Source organism: Pangasianodon hypophthalmus, chromosome 1 (genome assembly GCF_027358585.1).
Source record: "Pangasianodon hypophthalmus isolate fPanHyp1 chromosome 1, fPanHyp1.pri, whole genome shotgun sequence".
Taxonomy (NCBI): Eukaryota; Metazoa; Chordata; class Actinopteri; order Siluriformes; family Pangasiidae; genus Pangasianodon; species Pangasianodon hypophthalmus.
Window position 1 is genome coordinate 22,174,966 of NC_069710.1, and position 24,183 is coordinate 22,199,148.

The 24,183-nt window shown below is 37.9% G+C and overlaps 2 protein-coding genes across 2 annotated transcripts in view; both read left to right on the top strand.

Moving 5' to 3' along the window:
- The window catches only part of c4b (complement 4B (Chido blood group)), a 28,360-nt gene extending 17,565 nt beyond the window's left edge, over window positions 1-10,795 (top strand). The window contains exons 23-41 of the mRNA XM_026939834.3: window positions 80-169; window positions 261-467; window positions 4,654-4,729; window positions 4,909-5,089; window positions 5,266-5,367; window positions 5,668-5,830; window positions 5,954-6,168; window positions 6,314-6,472; window positions 6,679-6,738; window positions 6,830-6,920; window positions 7,189-7,366; window positions 7,516-7,606; window positions 7,728-7,802; window positions 7,913-8,015; window positions 8,243-8,332; window positions 8,667-8,762; window positions 9,639-9,722; window positions 9,844-9,976; window positions 10,135-10,795. Coding sequence (XP_026795635.3) covers window positions 80-169; window positions 261-467; window positions 4,654-4,729; window positions 4,909-5,089; window positions 5,266-5,367; window positions 5,668-5,830; window positions 5,954-6,168; window positions 6,314-6,472; window positions 6,679-6,738; window positions 6,830-6,920; window positions 7,189-7,366; window positions 7,516-7,606; window positions 7,728-7,802; window positions 7,913-8,015; window positions 8,243-8,332; window positions 8,667-8,762; window positions 9,639-9,722; window positions 9,844-9,976; window positions 10,135-10,276 — 2,336 coding nt within the window. The 3' untranslated portion in view covers window positions 10,277-10,795. The remainder of the gene's footprint in view (window positions 1-79; window positions 170-260; window positions 468-4,653; window positions 4,730-4,908; window positions 5,090-5,265; window positions 5,368-5,667; window positions 5,831-5,953; window positions 6,169-6,313; window positions 6,473-6,678; window positions 6,739-6,829; window positions 6,921-7,188; window positions 7,367-7,515; window positions 7,607-7,727; window positions 7,803-7,912; window positions 8,016-8,242; window positions 8,333-8,666; window positions 8,763-9,638; window positions 9,723-9,843; window positions 9,977-10,134) is intronic.
- Window positions 10,796-10,935: 140 nt separating this feature from the next.
- tnxba (tenascin XBa) lies at window positions 10,936-24,166 on the top strand. The gene is made up of 15 exons (XM_026939695.3): window positions 10,936-12,867; window positions 13,681-14,295; window positions 15,189-15,299; window positions 15,383-17,557; window positions 19,889-20,011; window positions 20,097-20,240; window positions 20,335-20,454; window positions 20,554-20,709; window positions 21,034-21,158; window positions 21,687-21,819; window positions 21,908-22,059; window positions 22,182-22,278; window positions 22,349-22,510; window positions 22,591-22,754; window positions 23,597-24,166. The coding sequence occupies exons 2-15, from the start codon at window positions 13,806-13,808 to the stop codon at window positions 23,702-23,704; spliced, it is 4,260 nt and encodes a 1,419-aa protein (XP_026795496.3). The 5' UTR covers window positions 10,936-12,867; window positions 13,681-13,805; the 3' UTR covers window positions 23,705-24,166.
- Window positions 24,167-24,183: the final 17 nt, after the last annotated feature.

Consider the following 24,183-nt stretch of genomic DNA (forward strand, 5'->3'; position numbering starts at 1 on the left):
ACAGCTTGCTTAAATTACAAGCTTGATGTGTAGACATTTTACATATGCAAAGAAGATTAATTAAAATTTCTCTACACAGGTAGAAGTGAAAAATACTTTAATATTGATGGATTGTTTCCAAACGGTACAATTCCTTCCTCAGATGGCAATATCTTTGTCAAAGTTGAAGGTATGGATGACAATCTTTATTTTCCTATGCAAAAAAACAATAAGCAATGACAGTTTGTTGTAATTATCTCTCTTGTCTCAATAATGTACAGATGATGTATTTGGTATAGCAGCAGCCACGCCCCTACTTACACCAGACAATGTGAAGAAGCTGATCAAGGCCCCTCACGGTTGTGCAGAACAAACTATGATCAGGATGTCCCCCACAGCTCTGGCCATCCGTTACCTGGACTCAAACAACCGATGGCTGGAATTGGAACCTGAAATGAGAGACAAAGCAATGAACTTCATAGAGCAGGGTAAACACAGAATCAGTGCACTAATCACACATTCTTTGAAAGAATTTCTACTCTTCTGGAAGATAGACTTTTGAAAGATTTTGAGCTTAGAATATCTACCTTCCACTGATCTTATCTCGTAAGGTAGAACTATGATAAAATATTTGATGTGTACAGTTTTTTTTCGCCAACTCGTTTATCATGTACAAAATGTACCAAATGTACCAAATGATCAGAATCAGGTGTCCTAATCACTTGGCCTGGCCACAGGTGTATAAAATCAAGCACTTAGGCATGCAGACTGTTTTTACAAACATTTGTGAAAGAATGGGCCGCTCTCAGGAGCTCAGTGAATTCCAGCATGGAACTGTCATAGGATGCCACCTGTGCAACAAATCCAGTCGTGAAATTTCCTCGCTCCTAAATATTCCACAGTCAACTGTCAGCTTTATCATAACAAAATGGAAGAGTTTGGGAACAACAGCAACTCAGCCACGAAGTGGTAGGCCACGTAATCTGACGGAGAGGGGTCAGCGGATGCTGAAGCGCATAGTGCAAAGAGGTCTTCGACTTTCTTCACAGTCAATTGCTACAGAGCTCCAAACTTCACGTGACCTTCAGATTAGCCCAAGTACAGTACGCAGAGAGCTTCATGGAATGGGTTTCCATGGCCGAGCAGCTGCATCCAAGCCACACATCACCAAGTGCAATGCAAAGCGTCGGATGCAGTGGTGTAAAGCACGCCGCCACTGGACTCTAGAGCAGTGGAGACGCGTTCTCTGGAGTGATGAATCACGCTTTTCCATCTGGCAATCTGATGGACGAGTCTGGGTTTGGAGGTTGCCAGGAGAACGGTACATTTCGGACTGCATTGTGCCGAGTGTGAAATTTGGTGGAGGAGGAATTATGGTGTGGGGTTGTTTTTCAGGAGTTGGGCTTGGCCCCTTAGTTCCAGTGAAAGGAACTTTGAATGCTTCAGGATACCAAAACATTTTGGACAATTCCATGCTCCCAACCTTGTGGGAACAGTTTGGAGCGGGCCCCTTCCTCTTCCAACATGACTCTGCACCAGTGCACAAAGCAAGGTCCATAAAGACATGGATGACAGAGTCTGGTGTGGATGAACTTGACTGGCCTGCACAGAGTCCTGACCTGAACCTGATAGAACACCTTTGGGATGAATTAGAGCGGAGACTGAGAGCCAGGCCTTCTCGACCAACATCAGTGTGTGACCTCACCAATGCGCTTTTGGAAGAATGGTCAAAAATTCCTATAAACACATTCCTAAACCTTGTGGACAGCCTTCCCAGAAGAGTTGAAGCTGTAATAGCTGCAAAAGGTGGACCGACATCATATTGAACCCTATGGGTTAGGAATGGGATGGCACTTAAGTTCATATGTGAGTCAAGGCAGGTGACCGAATACTTTTGGTAATATAGTGTACTTCACTGTACTACAAGACTATACATATCAATGCAGAGATATTCATAGAGCAAAGACAATACAAAACCCATTCAGCATTCAACCACAACAGAAACAGTACCAGGTACTTTGTTACTGTGCTTAAGTATTATCTTGGCATTTTTAGGTTTTGCATAAGTATTACTGAAAATGAATATTTGTACTCTTATTTAATAATATTGCCAAGAAAAAAAAAACTTCCTTACACTTTTATTTAGACCTTGAGAGAATTTAGACAAATGTCTCTTCTTCTCTCATCCAGTCAATGACTGTATGCTATAAATCTATTAAATGGGTTCAGTTAAGCATCCAATCATTTCAGTTTGTCATCTAATCAAGTTTATCAATGTAGAATCGTAGCAATTCATCATCTGCGGTGACCTTCTTATGCAGTAAGGTTTTTAAGTATGTTGGGGTAAGTAAATTCTCATATAAAAATCTTCTTTGCCTCTCTAGAAGGCATGAATTCCATCTAATATGATCTAATTTGAATAAGCCTGTTGAAGTAAGTTTCGAAAATTTGCCAACATTAACTGGCTCTATTTAATTGTTAGCTTGTTTTCTTTGCTAATGCAGACTAGGATAGACTAGCATCAATTCCAGTAGCTACCATAACTGGATAAGTAGTCAAATCAAATTGTAGCTAATGATAAATATTGCAAACTTACAGAGATTGAATTATAATTTCAGGCAAAATGGCATAGTTTTGATAAGTAATAAGTCACTTTTCACATGAAAACAACAGTTAAAACATTTACTTTTTACTTTTAAATACTTTAGTAATTTATTTTTACTTTCACTTAAGTACTTGACTGATACTTGACTTGACTGATTTTAACACATTATTTATACTTTCATTTAAGTATACTTTTCAGTACTCAGTACCACCCCTGCACAGGACACAGGGGATATACATTGTAAAACTTAAGGGACAAATTAGGATACCATGTTCAGTGTAGAAGGTGAAAAACAGTGCAGTACAATAATAAAAGTATTCTCTTTTAAAAGGTTTTAAGTGTTCTTAATGAGGTTAATGAGCCACTTGCTGGTTCAAGAGTAGAAACTTTCTTGTACCTGGTAGTCAGAGTGCTGATAGTTCTTCCTGACTGGAAGAATGGAGAACAGTGGATGTGCTGGGTGACTGGTGTCTATTAGGAGCCTCCTAGGAGCCACTATCTGCTACTGAGACAGTGTGTGTGATGAATGTACTGCAGTGTGGGAAGTATGTATCATATATAGTACTAGTATTGTAGTATACTAGTATTGTAGTATACTGGGTATCTATATATAGTACTAGTATTATATATAGATACCCAGTATACTACAATGGGATATACTGTACATTCCCATTATACATTATACATTCCCAGTGTATAATAAATAAATAAATATATATATATATATATATATATATATATATATATATATATATATATATATATATATATATATATAGCCATAGCTGTATATAATATATAACCCTATACCCATAGCTGTGAAAGACTCACTAAACTTTTGGGCTGAATGAAGATTTACCACAAGAGGGAGGCATTTCTCAGTTGAGCTGGGGTTGTATACATCATTATGGTGATGGCCATAGGGAAACATCCAGGAATACTATCCTGCTTTGGCATTCTAACAGTGTGACGGTGGTCATGTGGCATTGTAACAGTGGTGTTTTGGCATTGTAACGGTGTAACAGTGGTGTTTTGGCATTGTGACAGTGTAACAGTGGTGTTTTGGCATTGTGACAGTGTAACAGTGGTGTTTTGGCATTGTGACAGTGTAACAGTGGTGTTTTGGCATTGTGACAGTGGTATTTTGACAATGTAACAGTGTAGCAGTTTTGCTTAGGAATTGTAGCAATGTCACTGTCAATGCTTTGGAATTGTAAAAGTGTAACAGTGGTGCTTTGGCATTGTAACAGTGTAACGGTCTTGCTTTGGCATTGTAACAGTGTAACGGTGGTGCTTTGACATTGTAATGGTGGTGCCTTGGCATTGTAACAGTGTAACAGTGGTGCTTTGGCATTGTAACAGTGTAATGGTGTTGCTTTTACGTTGTAAAAGTGTAACGGTGGTGTTTTGACATTGTAACAGTGTAACAGTGGTGCTTTGGCATTGTAACAGTGTAACAGTGGTGCTTTGGCATTGTAACAGTGTAATGGTGTTGCTTTTACGTTGTAAAAGTGTAACGGTGGTGTTTTGACATTGTAACAGTGTAACAGTGGTGCTTTGGCATTGTAACAGTGTAATAGTGTTGCTTTTACGTTGTAAAAGTGTAACGGTGGTGTTTTGACATTGTAACAGTGTAACAGTGGTGCTTTGGCATTGTAACAGTGTAACAGTGGTGCTTTGGCATTGTAACAGTGTAGCAGTGGTGCTTTGGCATTGTAACAGTGTAACAGTGGTGCTTTGGCATTGTAACAGTGTAACGGTGTTGCTTTTACGTTGTAAAAGTGTAACGGTGGCATTTAGGCATTGTAACAGTGTAACAGTGTTGCTTTGACATTGTAATAGTGTAATAGTGGTAATTTGACATTGTAACATTGTAACAATGTTGCTTTTGTATGATTTGTTTTTGAATTATGACAATGTAGTTAAAAAAGAGTATTTGGAATATTAGTACAATTTGCTTGATTGTTAAACCAACAATGTACATATGTAAGCTTTTATACTTTCCCTATGGTTTCTGTTTCAATTCTACATTAGCACTATTTGTCCCTAACTGCTGATCATTTTTACAGCCTATGACAGGATTTTGACATTCAAAAAGCCTGATGGATCATATGGAGCATGGATTACACATCCCACCAGTAACTGGTAAGAGCTTCTCTAAGCAGGTTACAGAAGTACCAGTCTTTGTAAAACACTGTCTTATTTTGTTACACTGCACTGCCGCATACAGACCCACAAGTAGTGGTCTTAAGTAGACTTAAGGAGACAGGTCATGGTGTGGCATAAAGACTGCCATCTGCTTATCTGCCACTGCTTCCCTCTAGGCTAACTGCCCTGGTAGTGAAGGTGTTATCCCTTGTGTCCGAGTGTCAGTTAACAACTACTGAAAACACAGAGATCGTCTCACAACTCGAAATTCGGAACTCAGTCAATTACCTTATTAAACAGCAGGGTGAAGATGGGTCGTTCAGAGATCCTAATCCAGTCATTCATAGAGAAATGCAGGTCAGGAATTATTTGCCTTTTCTTTTTGATTATATTACTTTCTCATTGCATTATGTGAGAAAAGACTTTACACACAAGATATTTAAAGTTCATTTACGTTTAACTATTTGTTACTAGCCGAAAACATACTAGAGTGATATAGACCTTATGTTGCTTTTATGCCGTTTCTCTTCTAGGGTGGAATTGGGGGTGTTGAACAAGACGCATCTCTCACTGCTTTCATAGCCATTGCTCTTAACCGCTCCCTTCCTTTCTTGGACCAGGAAATTGATTCTGTGGTAAATAGCACTGCGTATGCAGTATCAGTAAATAGCACTGTGTATGTAGTATCAGTGTTTGCAGATAGAGGATACTGTAGCAAGACAATTAAACATTTGGCTGACTAGAAGTATTAACATTGCATTGTTGCATTTAATATGTAACACTTAGTATACTGGGTGTAATATTTCAATAAAGTTCTCAATAGTTCAATAAAGTTTTTAATGAAAGTCTCAGTACAGTCTGCAGATTTTTTTCTAAAATAATACACAGTAAGGTAGCACGTAAACTGATTAGTCATTTTCGTCCTTAATGTTTAGAAAAGTAGCATCTCTAAAGCCACCAGATTCCTCCTCTCTCGCGTGGATAACCTACAGAGACCCTTTTCTCTGGCTATTACAACCTACTGCTTGTCCTCTTGTCATGAAGACAAGGAAGTGGCTTTGTCAGCTTGGAAGAGACTTAAACGTATAGCAGTAAAAGGTAATAAATATCATAATGCCATAGCATATTTGTTCCACCCAGTTGCTGGGAAGTGGCACATATCATGATAAATAACATATTACCTATGACCTGTAACTTCCTGTGCTATCTTCCACCATTCAGAGGGTGACTGTAAGGTGTGGCGGGATGATGAAGACATGCGATTGCTAGATGAGAAGAAACAATACCTGGTTCCTTCAGCAGTGGCTCTTACAGTTGAGACCACCGCATATGCTCTTCTTACTGCTGTAGAACTTAGAGATTTTGAAGAGGCGAAAATGGCTGTCTGCTTCCTGTCCTCCCAAGAGAACTATGAAGGAGGATTCAAATCCACACAGGTGAGCCAGATTGAGGGAGGTCATTATTTCAGCTTTTTTACCCTTTATACTGTTTGACTGTTTAAATGAAAGGCATTAGATTAAAAAGAAGACTTTTTTAGTTTAATCGATTGAAACACTGACAAATTTATTTCTTTTGTTCTAGGATACAATTATAGCTTTGGAAGCGCTCTCAGAGTATGCAATGCAATTACCCCCATCGCCCTTAAATACTATCACTGTGCAGTTCACCAGTACAAAGAGGGCTGAAAAAGAGAGTCTGGTGTTGGAAAAGAAAGGCGAGAAAGTGGAGACAGATTTAAAGGTATTCCAGCTTGTGCTTTGTGGACTGCTGGATAATTTATTCACCAGAAACAGCACATCTAAAGAAAATGATCTTGATTTTGGCAATTTTAAGCTATTCAGGCACACATTAAACATGTCACCAGTGATGATTATCCTTTAAAATGATCTCTGTGTTCATTCAGAGCAAGTTTGTTCTTGGCATCAGTTTTGTCGTCTTTGTTTCAGAGACTGCTGGGAAGTGACATAACTGCAAAGTTTTCAGGGACAGGGCAAGCAAAAGTAAAGGTAATGCAGACATTAACTAATATCTTCTGCCTATGAATTTCTGAGATGTGTCAGATGTTAATACATCTGATTTTTCTATTGCTCTTCATAGGTGGTGAAGGCTTACTATGTCCCAGACACTTCCTCTGACTGTAGTCAACTGACAATTAATGTGACAGTGTTTGGCAAAGTAGAGTACACAGGTAAGGAAATAATACAATTTTATTTTTTTTAAAGAGTTTTCATTTTTTACATTTATTTTATGGTTGTTATTTTTAAAAGATTTATCTAATGTATGATTATGGTGCAAATTAACAGTTGTTTATTTAAATATATATATATCTTTCTTCATTTTCCTCCATGAATTAATGTCACTTTACTCATAAAGACCGTCAGTGTTGCAAATGAATGATGAAAACTTTGCAGAAAGGATATTTCATCTCCTGAGTAAACGAATTGTGTATTATCCAGCTCAGGTAACAGAAAACTATGACTATGACTACAGTTATGATGATCCAAACGAAAGAAGGGAGGAGGAAGACTTCCCTCGCTCAGCCATCGAGTGGTTTGATGCTCGCACCAGACGCAGAAGGGACACCCGGCAGAGCCAGAACTCTGATAACCAAGTCGTGTACGAAGTGTGCATCAGGTCGGGAAAACACAATACTCTATTTCACTGCATCACTGTTTTCTGAAGCTCAGTGGATTTGTAGCCCTAATGCATGTAAGTTGCGTGAGGTGTACATTTGATACCAAGACTTGCAGACTAACAGTTTCAGTATTTCTCTTCAATTGTAGTCACTCCTTGGACCGGAAGCTCACAGGCATGGCTATTGCTGATATCACATTACTCAGTGGCTTTGAGCCTAAAACCGAGGATCTGGATTTGGTCAGTGGTAGCACTGGTTCTGTACAATATGAGTTTCCAAAGTGTACATGTTCACAAATACAGTATAATTCATATTTTTACATATTATATTCAGCCAACATTACCTCACTATTTTTAACAGTTAAAGGATGCAGAAGTCCCATACATCTCTCACTATGAGTTTGCAAATGGAAGGGTCCTGTTATATTTTAATAAGGTGAGACAAATAAGCCAACACACACACCCACACAGACACAAACACACACACAAACACATACACAGACACAAAGAAAAGCAGCTAAGTAACCCTGCAGTCTCTGTCTACAGATATATAGTGGCAAGGAATGTATTGCATTTGAAGCTGTACAAAGGGTGCCAATAGGTTTGCTGCAGCCTGCTCCTGCTACATTCTATGACTATTATGAACCAGGTAGGAACACAACCCTTTTGCTGTTTTTCTATTTTACTGAATTGAGTTAATCTCCATCTTTGAGTTCATTCGATATCTCAGTGGGCATATAATTAATAGATTTGATTTATTTTCAGTGACATTTGTGTCGTAACCTATAACATAAGTATCAGGTTTTCACACTGTTGTTTTGTGTTGTTCATTATAACACCGTTTATATAAACTGTTATTCCCACTGTACTTCACAGAAAGAAGATGCACTGTGTTCTATGCTGCACCAAACAGGAGCAAGATGGTGTCTGCTCTGTGCTCTAATGAAGTGTGCCAGTGTGCTGAAAGTAGGCATTAAGCTCGTTTTTTCATTATTAAAACAATATACAATATAAAGTATACTGTATCTGTAAGTGTATCTTATTTATTTAACTGACAAATATTTTTAGCAGTCATTAATTAAAATCTAAACTATTATTTAATGCGAAGCATGATGGGAAAGATGTTGTGCTGCTTAACTTTGTGCTAAACCATACCTCACTATGTTTGAGCAAGGGTCCCGTGTGCCTTCTCTATTCATGGCAGCCTTGCACAAGAACCTGGTCCTGTTTGTACAATGAAAATAAAATCTGAGGAAAAGTCAACATGCACACCAGATGCTGATAACTTATTTGTTTGCAGGGGCCTGTTTCAAAGAAAAGCAGCCATCAGACTTATCAAGTATGCGAAAGGAGGCCCGCTTCCTGCATGCTTGCTACCAGCCTGTAGCGGATTACGGTTTGTACTGTAATTTAAACACTACTAGAGCTTTATTTCATTTGTCTTCTTATGTGGAAAAAATTATCTAAGAATTTAAACACATTCATTTTGGAATTTTATCTGCTTCTGAATTTAAAATGTATATATCTGATTTTTATGACTTTATTTGAATTTGTAAGTGAAGATTTCTAGTTGAATTATATAAAACTGACATTGGTTTTAAATGCAACTTTTGTGAAAGTGTAGAATATTAAAATTAATTTTCTGGTGGCACAATTCATTTCAAATTAAGATTTTCAAAACAATTCAGTAATTGACTCGTTGGCTGACATGATGGCGATTAAATCTGTGCTCCTTTGCTTTTCTGAAGTCCCTGGATGTAGTATTTTGAAGTTTTTCATCTGAATGCTTTGAACAGTTGTATTTGAAATAGACTGTGGCAGCAAAATTGAATTTGAATCCACAGTCAGTCATGAAATACGACTGCAGTTTGATGTAATTCAACTACAATACATCACTTATAAATTCAGATCAAAGCATAACAATTCAGATTTGTACATTTTAAATACATATTGTAGTGACATGTTTCTTATTCCATATCCTAATCTTTTGGTTTTTAGATTTGTTTTTAGAGAGCTTTCTTTAGTGTTTTTGAAAAATGTGTACATAGATCTTAAAGAAGTAAAAGCACTTCTTCCGAGGCTACACACAGGTTGAAAAAAATGGATGAAATGATATATGGTAAAACCTCTGATCTATAGGCTTTTAAACAATTTTTGTCTGCAAAGCCTTGGTAAGGAGGAAACATACACTGGATCAATGTCTGTGGTCTTCAGATCCCAGCCAAATGGTTCCTACTTTGTCTTTTGTAATTGTGATTGGGTTGTGTTGTAGGCTTCGTGGTCACTGTGAGCTATGTGGAGGATAAGAAATCCTTTGACTTTTACTACACCCGTGTGATTGAGGTCCTCAAATTCAGTAAGTCTTTATAACCTTTGTAATATGCATAGTATGGACATGTTATCTTGGTCTTGGGTTTTGGTTTGCAGATTTCAGTACTGTGCACTGCATGCCTAAAATCTGCCATTCTGACCCATAGATGGAGATGTCCATGTGGCTGTAGATAAGATTCGTGTTTTTGCCAAGAGGAAACATTGCAAGAGTCAGCTGAAAGTGGGGCAGACTTACCTTATCATGGGCAAAGATGGCTCTACTACTGACCTCAAAGGACAGTGAGTGTTGTCTTGTACTTTTGTGTGATCCTCTGGTTGAATGATATGTACTAGATGACAACTGTTGCAGTGCTTTTTTTTTTAGTGTGTTGTGCTAAATGCTTTGCTACAATCCAATATAAAGTATAAACCACTGACACACCCCTTTGCTCTTTCAGAATGGTGTACCTTTTGGATTCAAATACGTGGGTGGAGCAAAAGCTTCCCAAGGAGAAATGCTTAGCATCAAACATGAAGTCACACTGCAAGGGATTTAAAGATTTCCTAAGAATATACCAAGTTGAAGGCTGCTCCCAGTAATCCAGTCAATCAGTGACAAAATTATGCTACAATAAGTAGACCTGAATCAAATCACAGTAGTACCAACTGATTGCACATTGGGGACCAACTTGTTTCTGTCACTGAGAATCTGTTCCAACATCCAAAAGTCTAGAAGTGACCATACTCTCACTGGAAAGACTTGTGGGGTCATATGTTCGGAAACCTCAAACCTTATTTTCTTGGCAACAGAAATGATCACCAATTATTCCTAATCATTCTTAGTATATGCACCCTTTAGGCAAATTTATATACTACTTATTTGCTTTTAATGATTTTATGTAATGTACTGTCAGTTACAAATAGTATATGTCATCTTGTTATTTTTGCATCTTTGCTGCTGACAATCTTGCTGGCTTTTGCAACAAGTCATATATTGATTGAGAAAAAAACTCTCTGAAGATTTCTCCACTCTGTTTATTTAGAGACTTATTATATGTACAGAGCATTTGCTCTTACAGCATCGAATATGGTCCTCCAAATAAAATAATTAACCTAAAAGTAATGTGTATGTCAACATAAAAGTAAATGTAAAGCATAACTATAAAATGTTTCAGGATAAGAGATCAACATTCCATCAAACTTAAGCAAAATGATTCAAAAAGTCATCAAGCACTGACCACACACAGGTGACCACATGATAGCATGTGCTTACCTTAGCATATCCACACACTTATTCATTTGGCCAGCTCTTTCACCTGTACAAACCCTTCCATTTCATGCTCGTCCAGTGATGGAGCCTCACTCAGCAGTTCAGAGGGGGTGTTTCAGTTTCCCTGCAAATACTTCTGTTTATTTTGTTGAAGTTGCCCACCCTCTACCCTGCTCATGAGGTGAGGAGTGTGAGAGGAGCCTTTGTGCTCAGGTGAACTCAAAACTGTCTGTACATATGAAAAGGGCAGGACAGAGCCACATTCAAACACTACAAACACTTATTCTTAAGATGTTCTTAAAATGGTATGAAAAATGAATTGCTTCAATAAAATGGTGAGTCGTTTAGTTTAGCCTGCTGGGAAAGGCAAAGAGAATTCTTTCAGGTGGAGCAGAAAGTATAGAGAACAGTGAGAGAGAAGCAGAGGAAGTGTGAACAATCAGGAAGGAAAGGTAAGGAAGGTAATGGGTGGAGGTCAGGAGATTGTGGAGAAGGCTGAGGGAACAAACCAAAGCTTTATGCGCTAATATTATTTTAATCTCTGAAGGCCAGTCCAATGTAAGCAACCAGGGGGCTTTGGCCGTCACTTCACTCAGGACCAAGTGAATGGCTGCCTTGTCTTTCTATCACCATTAAACTTCTCATTACTTTAGCACCAATAAATGCAAATATAAATGTTTTGAAATGCATATATTTTCAGTTGTATAGAAGAAAGGAATCTTTTTATATGATTTTTTTATGTGACTAGTGGTGTGCACTAAAAATGTTCTCCCCAAATACTGTAACTTGGATACACATTTGCAGTTTTTCTTATATATGGGCAGTTATAAGGGACCAACTTCAAACATACATACATACATACATACACACATATATAAAACCTGAAAATGGTTCACATATCATATTTTAATTTTTCTCTCCATCCTTTACAGCATAGTAGCTGATTATACTTATATTTAATCAGTCCATCAGCAGAGTAACAAGCTTCTCCTGAATAAATAAATCCAGTCTGTGTTCTCACTTATTATTTCCAAATCGTATTATTTTATATCTCAAGAAATTCATATTTTTACCTCATTATTCTATAAAATCTCAGTTGTAGATGAGCTTGTGTATGGCTGTTTCACCCTGTCTGTGTACATCCACGGCTGCATAAAGGCCTGGCTTTAGCCCTAGTGAAAAAGGCGAAGGTCAGCTCAGACACACTGAGGAACTAATGTGAGAATGAAGCATCCTGTGAAGTAGGTCCAGATAGGAATACTGTTGAGAACAGGCCACCCATCATGATGCAGCCGGGGTAGTGACAAGCCCTCTTTATATTCCTGTGGAAAGGGGAAAAAGTCCTGACTGTAACACATGGGCATACTGAGGAAAAGTACTCTACATATCCTATATAGCATGACAGAGATGAGATTTATATATCTGCAGTGAAACAAATAGATATATAAGGCCACGGAGCATGAGCCTGTGTCGGTATGGGTATATGCTTGAATGCATGTTCATGTGTTGTGCTTAATATCTGTATCATGCTCAGTTATATCACACATAAGAATGAACAGCCACGTATCCAAAATGATCTTAGAAATTTATTAAAGACAACTTACAAATAAAGATGATGCCAGATTGTTATTATTTCTTTCTTATAATACTTAAACATATATAGGAGTGTGTTTAAACTTGCAGCTTTCTCATTCTAGATAAATAAAACAGAACAAGTCACATACTTACTGTAAATCACCTGAGAGGCGGGGAATCTGGATGTTACATTAAGTACATAGGTTTGGCTGCCTCCCACCTCAAATGCCGGTGTACCTTGTGCAATCTTTCTTCCTTCTAGCTTTCTCAGACAGTCCATTGGAGGTTCTCAGGTCAGATGGATGGAGCCAGACTGTAGCAGCTCAAAACAGCAGCTCAAGATCGAGTGAGTTTCCATTATAATACTGATTCTAAGCTTTGATACACGTTCGTTGTGTTGCTGCTTTAATGGATTAAAAGGTTGTAAAAGATAGAAAATGTACACATTAAATGTTTATGAGTGAATGAATGAATGAATGAATGAATAAATTAAATTGTGTAATACATTGTGCATTCCAGACATTCAGTTAATTTCCTGTGTTGTAATTTATTTGCTAATCTCTAAGCAAACTGGTGACAACCTAGTTGACAGAAAGTGTATAAAACACTACTGTATTATTAAAGGATAACCTGGAAATTTTTACCTTTACTACCAGAGTAGGTTTTTTTGGAGCTTGGCCATGTTAAACTCATACATTATTTTCTTTATTTTTGGGGAGTAAGAGTTACTAGAAACTAAACAGTTTATTAGAAATTGCACTTGGGAACATTCAGTATTCCTAAGTTTATATAAGAGTCAAGCCAAAGACATTACCGTCCTTCAGAGCCTGAGTACACAGTGTACCTCTGTTAAGTACAGTCCTGCTGGCAGGTTTTTTTTCTTCCTAAATATTCAATATTGAGTTCATTCCTCTCTTCTGTACACATCTAAATTTTTGCATGGTATGCAGAGTACATCCTTAGGTTTGGCTGTGCATTACATTGAAGAGTAAACCTGTAAAATCATACTTATTTCTACATTTTTACTCTTAAATCTAATTTTTGGATGATGTCCCAGATGTGGCAGCCCATGAATGATTCCATGTTCTATGGTTATAGATATATATTTTGATCAATCACGCTTGCTTGTATGGTCTAAGAGGCTGTTTTTCTTTTTCAGGTAATACATAAGATTTGGCACTATCTAAACCAGTGCCAGGATTTAATTCTTCTCAAACTTTATTAGCAAAGTAGATTTTCAATCTCTACCCAAAGCAGTGACTGTTCCCCTGACATCCATTCATTATGCTCATCTTCCTGGCTTTCCTCTTCTTACTAACCCCTTTTCCTACTCTTCAAGCCTCAGTAGGCGAGAGGAAAAATTCCACTAAAACAGCACCTCATACTATTACTACATTGAATATCAAACCAAAAACCCCAACCCTTTCTCCTGCCTCAAAAATCAGTAATGTCAGTCAGACCCTGTTCTCTACAACAATGCCTCCTGAGACTCCTAGCTTTAAGAAAACCTCCAAAGACAAGCCTCCCTCAAGCTCGCCCATCAAAGTTGTCATCACTGAAGGCTGCATTCAGAAGGAGCCTCAGAAAGACACGGTCAACAGCAGCAAAGCGCAGGAAACAGAGCTGAGTCTGAAGCCAGGTTCTCCTCTGGTGATGACGCACCATATCAGCCTGATGCCAGGCTCTTGCTCTGGAGGCTGTGAGGCTGAGATGACTGCACTGAAGGACCGAGTAGAGATCCTGGAAAAGGAAATGTCAGCTTTGAAGAAAAAGTGTAAGATGTCTTAAATTCATATGCGTCATTGAATGCGTTTTTTAACAGAATAAGTGTAGCAAACATTCCTGTTCAAAATAAGACCACGCATTTTGTGGTCATGGTGCAAGCACAAAGATAGGGAATTAGACTATAAATATTAATATGCTGAATTTTTATATAAATCAGTGCAGGTGGTAACCTGGTGAAAAGCAGCACAATACTTAAAAATTGTGGGCTGACATGAATACATTATTGAGACATATTACTGTGTGATATCAAATCATAACAAAACATCAGGTGGATACTATGCATTTTAGATTTCACTAATTGATAATTTTGTGATAGAAATGATCAGCAAGCTGGCACCACTTACAGTGAATGTATTTTCTGTCTTCTCTGTCACTTATTAATAGATTAATTTGGAATATTTTAGTGGCAGTGTCATAAACACTGGGAAGGAGGTCAAATATGCCATTATTTGGCAGATAAGGGTAAAAGTTCAATGACTAATGTAGACAGAATGACACTTTCCTCTGCACAATTATAACATTATTGCCTATAATAGTTCACAGCATAAAGAAATGTGAGTGTGATTATTATTATTATTATTATTATTATTATTGTTATTATTATTATTATTGAATAATAATAATTGTGTTTGTGCTATGGGATGTTTTGGGAAGCTCAGTTTTGGATGACAGTGGGTTGGAAATCCCACTGCACACCTCTTCACCAGTGTCACCAATTAACAGGAAACACGGGGGGAAAAATGCCTGACACTCAAGCTGATTAGTAATTAGGTGCTGTTATACAATAACATTATGCTAAATGGATAATATCCCCTGTGAGCCTTATGAAGTGCCTTGGTAAAGGTTTGTTCTGCTGCACTGAATTTTTGCCCCTGTGTATAGGCACCCTCTGCTCTGGAGTACAGTGCCCAAATAACTGCAACAAGAATGGAAACTGTGTCAACGGAAAATGTGCGTGTCAGCCCGGTTTCACTGGCATTGACTGCAGCAAAGGTGAGACACATGATGGTTAAACAGACCTGTAGTTTTTAGAAAGTAATTTACTTTTAATGGCAAATACAATTTTCATTTTACAGGAGCTAATAAGGAAAATAAGCTGGCCTCTGATAGTACACCTGTCAAGAAAGTGACATCATCCTTGGAACAATCAAAGACAAACAATATAATAACAAATAGAAAGGACAAAGTGGAAAGGCATCAAGATCAAGCGAGAGGTCCAGTAACCGGCGAGAAAATGCCACTGAACAAAGATTTGCCTCTGAACCATAATGTGAAAAGAACTAAAGAGTCAGCAAATGTACCTGTTAAAACAAATTCAGAAAAAGGAAAGGTGTCTTTGTCTAATGAGACTTCTACTGAAAATGACAAAAAGTCATCCCAGGACATTGTTATGAAGTTTCTTATAGGAGTAGCATCTGTGACTCAAAAGATGGAGAAGCATGCAAATGTAACAGAAGAGTTAAAAGTAAGAGATAAGAAGCAACACAAAGGCCATGAAAAAAACGTGTTGGAAAAGCATCTAAATGTAACTACGTCCACCGAGAAAGACAAAAAAACAATCAAGGAGAGTGTTACACTTTTTAAAGAAGGATTGTCTGGAAAGAAAATGGTGGGGAAACACTCAAATGTTACTACGTCCACTGAAAAAGACAAGAAACCAAGCCAGGACAGTGAGACACTTTTTAAAGAAGGATCAACTGAAAAGAAACTGATGGAAAAACACTCAGATGTTACTTCTTCCACTGAAAAAGACAAAAAGCCTAGCCAGGGTAACATCACACCACCTAAAGAAGGATCATCTGAAAAGAAAATAATGGAAAAACTTTCAAATGTGACTACTTCCATTGAAAAAGACAGGAAGTTGCGTCAAAGCAACAACCTACCTAAGGGCGGATCATCAGGAAAGATAAAAGTAGACAGGTTTCTGAATGTTACAGCTGCCAACAACAAAGAAAAGAAGTTACTAGAGGATGATGAGGCGACAGCTAATAAAAAAGCAACATCTGGAAACAAAAAAGGGGAAACACATGTAAATGTGACTGCTTCCACTGAAAAGGACAAGAAGCTAAGCCAGGGCAATGTCACGCCTCTTAAAGAAACATCATTAGGAAAGACAAAAGTGGAGAAGCTTCTAAATGTAACTAATTCTACTGAAAAAGACAGGAAGAACCAAAGCAATGTCACACCTCTTAAACAAAAAACATCTAGAATGATAAATGTTACATCTTCCAGTGACAAAAGGAAGAAGGGAGTACCAGAGAATAAGACAAAAGTTGTTAAGTTTACACTGGGAAAGGAAACAGCACAAAAACATGTAAACATAACTACTCCTACTGGAAAGGACAATAAGCTGCACCAGGGCAATGCTACACTTCTTAAAGATGAATCATCTAGAAAGACAAAGCTCGACAGCCATCTCAGCGTAACAACATCCATCGAGAAGGACAAAAAGTTACTACAGAGCAATGAGACAAAAGTTCTTAATGACGTTACAGCTGAAAAGAAAAGAGTGGAAAAACATAGAAATGTGACTACTTTCAGTGAAAGGGACAACAAGATTTACAAGAGTAACACCACACTTATTAAAGAAGGATCATTTCAAAAGGGAAACGTCGACAACGTAAATGTAAAAAAGTCCAATGAGAAAGGCAAGAAGTTTCTACAAGGTGACGAGACAACAGTTGTCACAAAAGAAATATCTGTAACAGAACAGAAGGATGTAAATGTAACTTCCACCAGCGAAAAAGACAAGAGTTTGCACCACATTGTCAAAGAGGATGCTTCTAGAAAGAGCAACGTAAACAGCGATTTAAAAAATATCACAATTTCTAAAACTCATGTCGAAAGGACAACAAAATTAATTGACATCGGACCAGTTGAGGTTCACAACATAACTGCCACTGGGTTTGTTATCACATGGGAGGCTCCTCAAGGATTATTCAGGAATTTCACAGTAACAAGGAGGGACGTTTGGTCAGGAAGAAGCAGTGAGGATGATGCAGAGGAAGCTGAGAAAAGCCAAGAGGATGATATAAAAGCAGATGAGTTATACAGTTCAAACAGAACTGCTTCTAAAGTCTACAGTGGAAAAGTTGATAGAAAGAGTGCAGAGAAGTTCTCACAGATTCTTGCTGGAAATGCTCGCTCCTATCATTTCAAGAATCTTCGACCACAGAGAAAGTACTCTGTGTCCTTGTTCGGCTCCGGGCCTCATGTACGGTCCAAAGTTCACCGTCTGTTTGTCTCCACAGGTAAATAATCATACTTTCATTAATGCTCTACAGATCAAGGCAATGAAGATGTTCGGTCCTACTGAATGTAAATATCTCTTAAATGGAACTTAAATTATCTATCTATCTAATGTTTTTGTACAAGCAATGGAATTATTAGGGGGCCAAGCACCAAAGATGCGTAGGCACCCTATTCTTATTCTACCTTTTCTTCTTCTTCTTCTTCTTCTACTCTACTTCTTCTTCTGGCTAGGGTGTCTATGGCAACCCATAGGACCATCTGGTAAAAGTTGTGCAATTTAGCACACTGATTGGCGAGGGTCTAAGGAACATTCTGACCAAATTTGGGATAAGTGCTGCCAACGCTCTAGCCCCACCATCAGGTCAAATTTGGGCCTAATTTGGAAGTATGTTTATGGTCATAACTTTTGAACCCTGTGTCCATTTAAAATACCTCGGTCGAGACAAGTTCAACGCATCCTATGACGTCAATTTCCACCTAGTTAGATTTTCCTCCATCTTGGATTTTATCAAAAACAGTTTATTCGCTACTCCTCCTACAAATTATGTCCAATCAACACCAAATTTGGCATACATCATCGTCTGACCAACCTGGACAAAAGTTATCAAAAGAAATTTTGATATCCCAAATGTTTTACCCACAATGGGTCAACGAATCTGACAGCATCATCCTGTCTGAACAAAAGTTATCAAAGGAATTTTGATATTCAAAACTGTTCTCCTGTAACACAATGGCAAATGCAAAAAAACAGGGTGTATCTCAGCAATGCATCTACGCATCATCACAAAACAAGTATCTTCAGGACCACGCCCTGAATGTACCCAAGAAGTTTTGTGACTGTGCCACCTTGTGGTCAAGAACTGTAACAACATATTATATTATTTGAAGAATTTGTGCTAAATTCACAGTTCTTTTTTCCTATAATTCCCTAGAGTATGCTGACTACATTACAGTAGTACGCTCCTATAAATTATGTCCAATCATCACCAAATTTGGCATACATCATCTTCAGACCAACCTGGACAAAAGTTATCAAAAGAATGTTGATATTCCAAATGGTTTGCCCGTAATGTGGGTGAAGCTTCCAAACAGGAAGTGAGGCTGTATCTCAGCAACAACTTTGTGCACTGACACAAAACTTGGTACTCTTCTTCAGGACCATGACCTGAAGTTATGCAGCAAATTTTGTACCAGCGCCACCTACTGGTCAAAAGTTACAATAACAAGCTACAAATGCTTACATCTAACTGCCATTTTTGCTACTCCTCCTCCAAATGTTGTCCAATCTTCACCAAATTTGGCTCACATCATCTTGAAACCTGTCTAAACAATGCTGCAACAATGCCACCCTGTTGCCAATTTGTTCTAGACCTTTCCTCCTACAGTCAGAGAATTCTACCACTGTCCATGGTCAAAATACACATCATGAGTGAAACTACAATTCGCTCTTGAAACCCTTTGCCTAAAGTTATAGCTCTGATTTCCTTTGACTGCTTAGGCAACAACTGTAGCACATCTGCGAATGTGAGGCTCACTGAGTCTGGGTGCTTGGCCCCCGAAAATGCTGCTTGCAGCTTTAATTATCATCATTATTATTATTATTATTATTATTGAGTCTACTGTTCTATGCTAGGATCTTCTACACTTCATTCATTCATTCATTCATTCATATACATCTACACATCATCTGAGCATTGGAATATAGGGTGTGTGTTTTATTTTATGGCAAAACAGCCAAAAACTTCATCTCTAATTCAGACACTGTGTTTAATCCTTTTGTTTGTATCTTTGAACTCGCATTGACCTCTTCTAGATGATGCAAAACTCTGAGAGTGCGGGCAATCAGCATATGAACAATTAGCATTTAGCATCTACTTCAAACATTTACAATTAGTATTTAAGGTTTATGTTTCCATTATACATTTATATTTAATATTTACATTTAAATCTATTAAAAGTTAGAAATAAATATTATATTTTAGTGCAAAATAAATTAGTGCAAAAATAAATTAATATATAAATATGTTATATGTAAATATAGGTTAATTGTAGATTTAAATTGATATGTTTAGAAAGTATGCATTTAAGATTTGCAGTTAGGTTTCATGGGATATTTCATACCTCGTGCGATAGACTCTAGATCGACCCTGATCCGTAATTAATTAATTAATTAATTAATTAATTTGTCATATTCAGTACCAAGTAAATGCCATGCATCTTTTAACATGAATGAAGGGTTTTTTTGAGTTTTTTGAGGCACTGCTCTTAAAATTATATTTCTCCACTGATCTGTAAAGATCCTCACCCTGTCTTTCTGTGTCCTTCCCCAGGACCTGAACCACCAACAGAACTGCATTTCAGCAACATTACAGAAACATCTCTCACCTTGTCTTGGAACAAACCTAAAAGCAGAGTAACAGGATTCAAAGTCACATACACCAATTCTGCAAACGGTACTATAGAGGGTTATAACACTTACTACGTACTGTGTTTATAAATTCTTTGCTTTGTGACATGGAGTATACTTTTACTTTTCAGGGGTGACAGGATCCATGTCTGTTGACTCACAGTTGTGCCATGTTCTCATTTCCAAGCTCTCTGTTGGTTCCCGGTATGAAATTAGTGTCAGGTCAGTTATGGGAGCTATAGAGAGTGAAGCAACCACAGCCTCAGTTGTTACAGGTACACAATATATCAGCAGCTTACATGTTTATAGTTCATCAGCATAACTGTAGTGTTAGTAGGTCAACTGTAAACATCCATTTGTCCTTTCTAGTACCTGACTCCCCCACTGACCTCCAGGCTGTGAATGTCACAGACAGTAAAGCACTGTTGGTATGGAAGCCTTCTCAAGCTAAAGTCGATCATTATATCCTCAGTTATGGATCTACAAGATGTAAGTCGAGTTCATCTTTGGCGTTTTGAACTATCAGATGATGAGTTCTCATATCTTGTTTTATTCCTTATCTAATCAGGTATATTTCTAATTTTATAGCCCCTAATGTGACAGTGACAGTGATGTTGTCTGGCACTTCTGTGGAGCACCAGCTCAGAGGTCTACACAGATCTACACTCTATGCAGTGAAGATCATGAGCCAAATCAACAGTCTCCAGAGTAGCTCTGTTTCCACAACCTTCACAACAAAAAGTGGTAAGTCAGAACATCTGAATAATTAGCCATCATCCACAGGGCATTAAAAAGTACGTTTAGTAAACATCAGATGCACTTTGTTGTTATCTTGGTATATGTTGAACATTTAAAGCCACATTTCAATAGTTAGTGAGGAGCAAGGCTGGTGGCTATTGAACAGGAAACAAAGAACTCTTTCCAAAAATATGGATCTTAAAAAAAAAAACTTTAAATTGCTTCACTTTAAATTGCTTTGAAGTTACTGTGTTGCATTCCCACCACAGCAGTTATTTTCTTCTGCACATTTTAGTTGATGGAGTTATCATGTCTTTTAATGTTTTTCAGGAGTGAAGCTTCAGGTAGTGACACCCACTGAAGTCACCTGGAATTCAGCTTTGATTTCATGGAAGACCACTCTTTTATCTTTCAAAAGCTATAGGCTTACATACCAAGTTGGAGAAGAGATTAAGGTAAGTATACTGGAAATATAAATATATATGGCCAAAAGTATGTGGACACCTGATCATCACACACATATCTGCTTTTAAAACATTCCCATTCCAGATTTAGTCTCCCCTTTTCTGCTATAATAACCTCCACTCTTCTGGGGAAGCGTGGCTCTGGGGATTTGTGCTAATTCAGCCACAAGAGCATTAGTGAGGTCAGGCACGAAGAGGCTTGCGGTGCAGTCGGCGTTCCAATTCATGCCAAAGGTGTTCAGTGGGGTTGAGGTCAGGGCTCGGTGCTCTGAGCTCTTCCACACCAACCTTGGCAAACTTCAGGTGTCCACAAACCTTTGGCCATATAGTGTATAACCCTTATACCTTAGCTCTTCTATTTTTTACCCTATAGTGTCTTTTTTAAATAAATGTAGGTGCTCACCTCTGTATCCCTATCACATGTCCATTTACCAAATGAGCCCTTGTCCAGATTTCTTGGGCTTTTCAATGCTGTAATGTAATCATATTAGTTACAGCTTTTCTTCCTTACATGAACAGGAGGTGATCCTAAATCCAACTGTGTCCCAGTACGAGTTAACTGATCTGGTGGCGTCTTCCCACTACACTGTAAAAGTAGCTGGAGAAAGTGAGGGGCAGTACATCAGTGTCGTTTCCACTGCATTTACAACAGGTGAGCTGATCACTCTTTCCTGTAAACCTTGGCCTCATGCATGCATGCATGCTAAGTCTACCACGGTGTCTACCTTCTTCTTCTACAGCGCAACTGCCTTACCCATACCCAGCCGAATGCTCCCAGGTGCAGCTGAATGGCATGAAGAAGTCAGGAGAGGCTGAGATTTACCCTGAGGGTAAAGATGGAGAGGCAGTGTGGGTCTACTGTGATATGGAGACTGATGGAGGGGGCTGGACAGTAGGTTTGACTATGCAGTTTTGCTTAATAGTTAGTTTAAGAATAGTGTTGTATTCTTTACCACCTTGTATGTTTCCATTACAAAGGTATGTAAAAAAAAGTGTGTGTGTTTTTTTCGCTAGGTATTCCAGAGGAGAGTTGATGGATCTACTGATTTTTTCAGAGAATGGAAAGATTATAGCAAAGGCTTTGGAGAGATGAGTGCAGAATTTTGGCTTGGTAAGCTGTCGGGCTTTTGTTGTATCATCTTCCTCTCTTAGCTTTTCTAACCATCTTTGTCCCATTTCAGGAAATGACATCCTTCATGCCCTGACTAGCATGGAACCAATGAGCCTGCGCATCGATTTGCGTTTAGGAAATGACACGGCCTACGCTCACTACTCCAACTTCTCTGTGGGATCGGAGGTGAATTACTACACCATTGAAGTGTCTGGATACTCTGGCACAGCTGGTAAGAAGAGCGTTGAGAATAGGATATACACATGAAAGAGGTGGGTTGTAGTGTAATTTATTGTTTGTGTCTGTTTGCAGGGGATTCAATGAGATACCACAATGGTTGTCCTTTCTCAACTAAGGACAAGGGACCCAGCACTAACAGTGTCCATTGTGCAAAGAACTACATGGGAGGCTGGTGGTACAAGAACTGCTACAAAGCAAATCTCAATGGTGTCTATGCAATCTTCATGAAGGACCAGGTATAAACCAGAAATCCTAATTTAATCATTGAGTCGTGTGCTTAGCATAACAATATATTTGACAACAAGTTTCAAATTAATTACTCTACATAAATTGAGTAACAGCCATAATATTGACTACTGTACAGTATAAGCAGGAGACAGATGAAATTATTTCATATTATCAATATAATTTATTCTGTTTTTTCAAGAGCTAGTGTTTAATGCTAAACAAAACGTATACATTTGCAAGAGTTGCATAACATCTGCATTTTATATTAGTTGTTAGCAAATAAAATAGTTTCGAATAAAATACACCATATACCTGGTGAATCTAAGCCTCTGAATAAAAGTGTGCTTTATTTTATTATAAGTTAAAAATATGATTATGAAACTCTTTAAAAAATACACATTACTAGTCTGAGGAAAAGGAGTTTGGTTCAATGCGGACCATGAGTGCATGTTATCTGTCTACAGTCAGTCAGTCAAACTGAGGTTTTGTTTGAGAGAGAATCCTCATTTTCACTCAACTTCACAAGCTCATTAGACTTTCAAGGGCTTCCTTTAGCTGTTTTTGTTTTAAAGACACACTCCATCCTTTAATTTTCTTTCTCTTACTATACAATTTATTAGGTTACTAATAAATTCCACACTACCTGTTAATGCAACTTCATATTAATTCCATATTTGTGCTAAATTCTGGTTAATGATGTCTAGAAAGGGTTTATGCTCAATTAGCACCATAAAATGCAATGTCTATAATATGTGGTTAAAGTGTGGTTAAAGTGAAAAATGGCAGGTGTGTTTGCGGTTAAGAAAAAAAACTGACTGTGTATTCACTGTGTATAATGTGTATTTATCAGGGAGTGGTGTGGATTGACTGGAAGGGCAAGGACATCTCCCTCTCGTTTACGGAGATGAAGCTGCGGCCTGCCTCGCTGAGTCACGTGACCCCGAACACCCAAGGCTAGAACATCTAGTGAAGAGCAGCCGCTGCATGCAGATACACTGTACAACCTTCAACACTTCACATTCTACACCCACACTGTACACAACTATAGGCAACATATATCTACTTTTTTGCAGTTATTATGCCCCATACTGTGACAAAGTTCATAAATATCTAATATTATATAAATAATCAATCATTTATTGAACATAATTTTTTAAAATACTTTGTTTCAACTGGGTTTATCTGCAGGACACATATTATGTGCCACATTATCTACTTTCATATGACTGTATAGTAAGGACTATGTGCTATAAAAACATTCAGAGTGTTCTTTACACTGTTCCTGACTCACACCGCTACTGAAATGAATGCACTGTTACATTTTGTTGGATGTAAAGGTTACAGACTATCATTCTCTTCTGTTTCATTTTTTATAAAGAGGTTTTGTAGAAATACCAAATAAATTGCAAAGGTCAGCAAAGTGGGATCGTGAAGGGA

What these genes read in the sequence shown, in the direction of transcription:
- tnxba (XM_026939695.3), top strand. Translation starts at nt 13,806, where the DNA reads ATGCTCATCTTCCTGGCTTTCCTCTTCTTACTAACCCCTTTTCCTACT. An exon ending in TTCCACTGCATTTACAACAG is followed by an intron (nt 21,820 to 21,907) that starts GTGAGCTGATCA and finishes CTTCTTCTACAG; the next exon opens with CGCAACTGCCTTACCCATAC. An exon ending in TGGATACTCTGGCACAGCTG is followed by an intron (nt 22,511 to 22,590) that starts GTAAGAAGAGCG and finishes GTCTGTTTGCAG; the next exon opens with GGGATTCAATGAGATACCAC.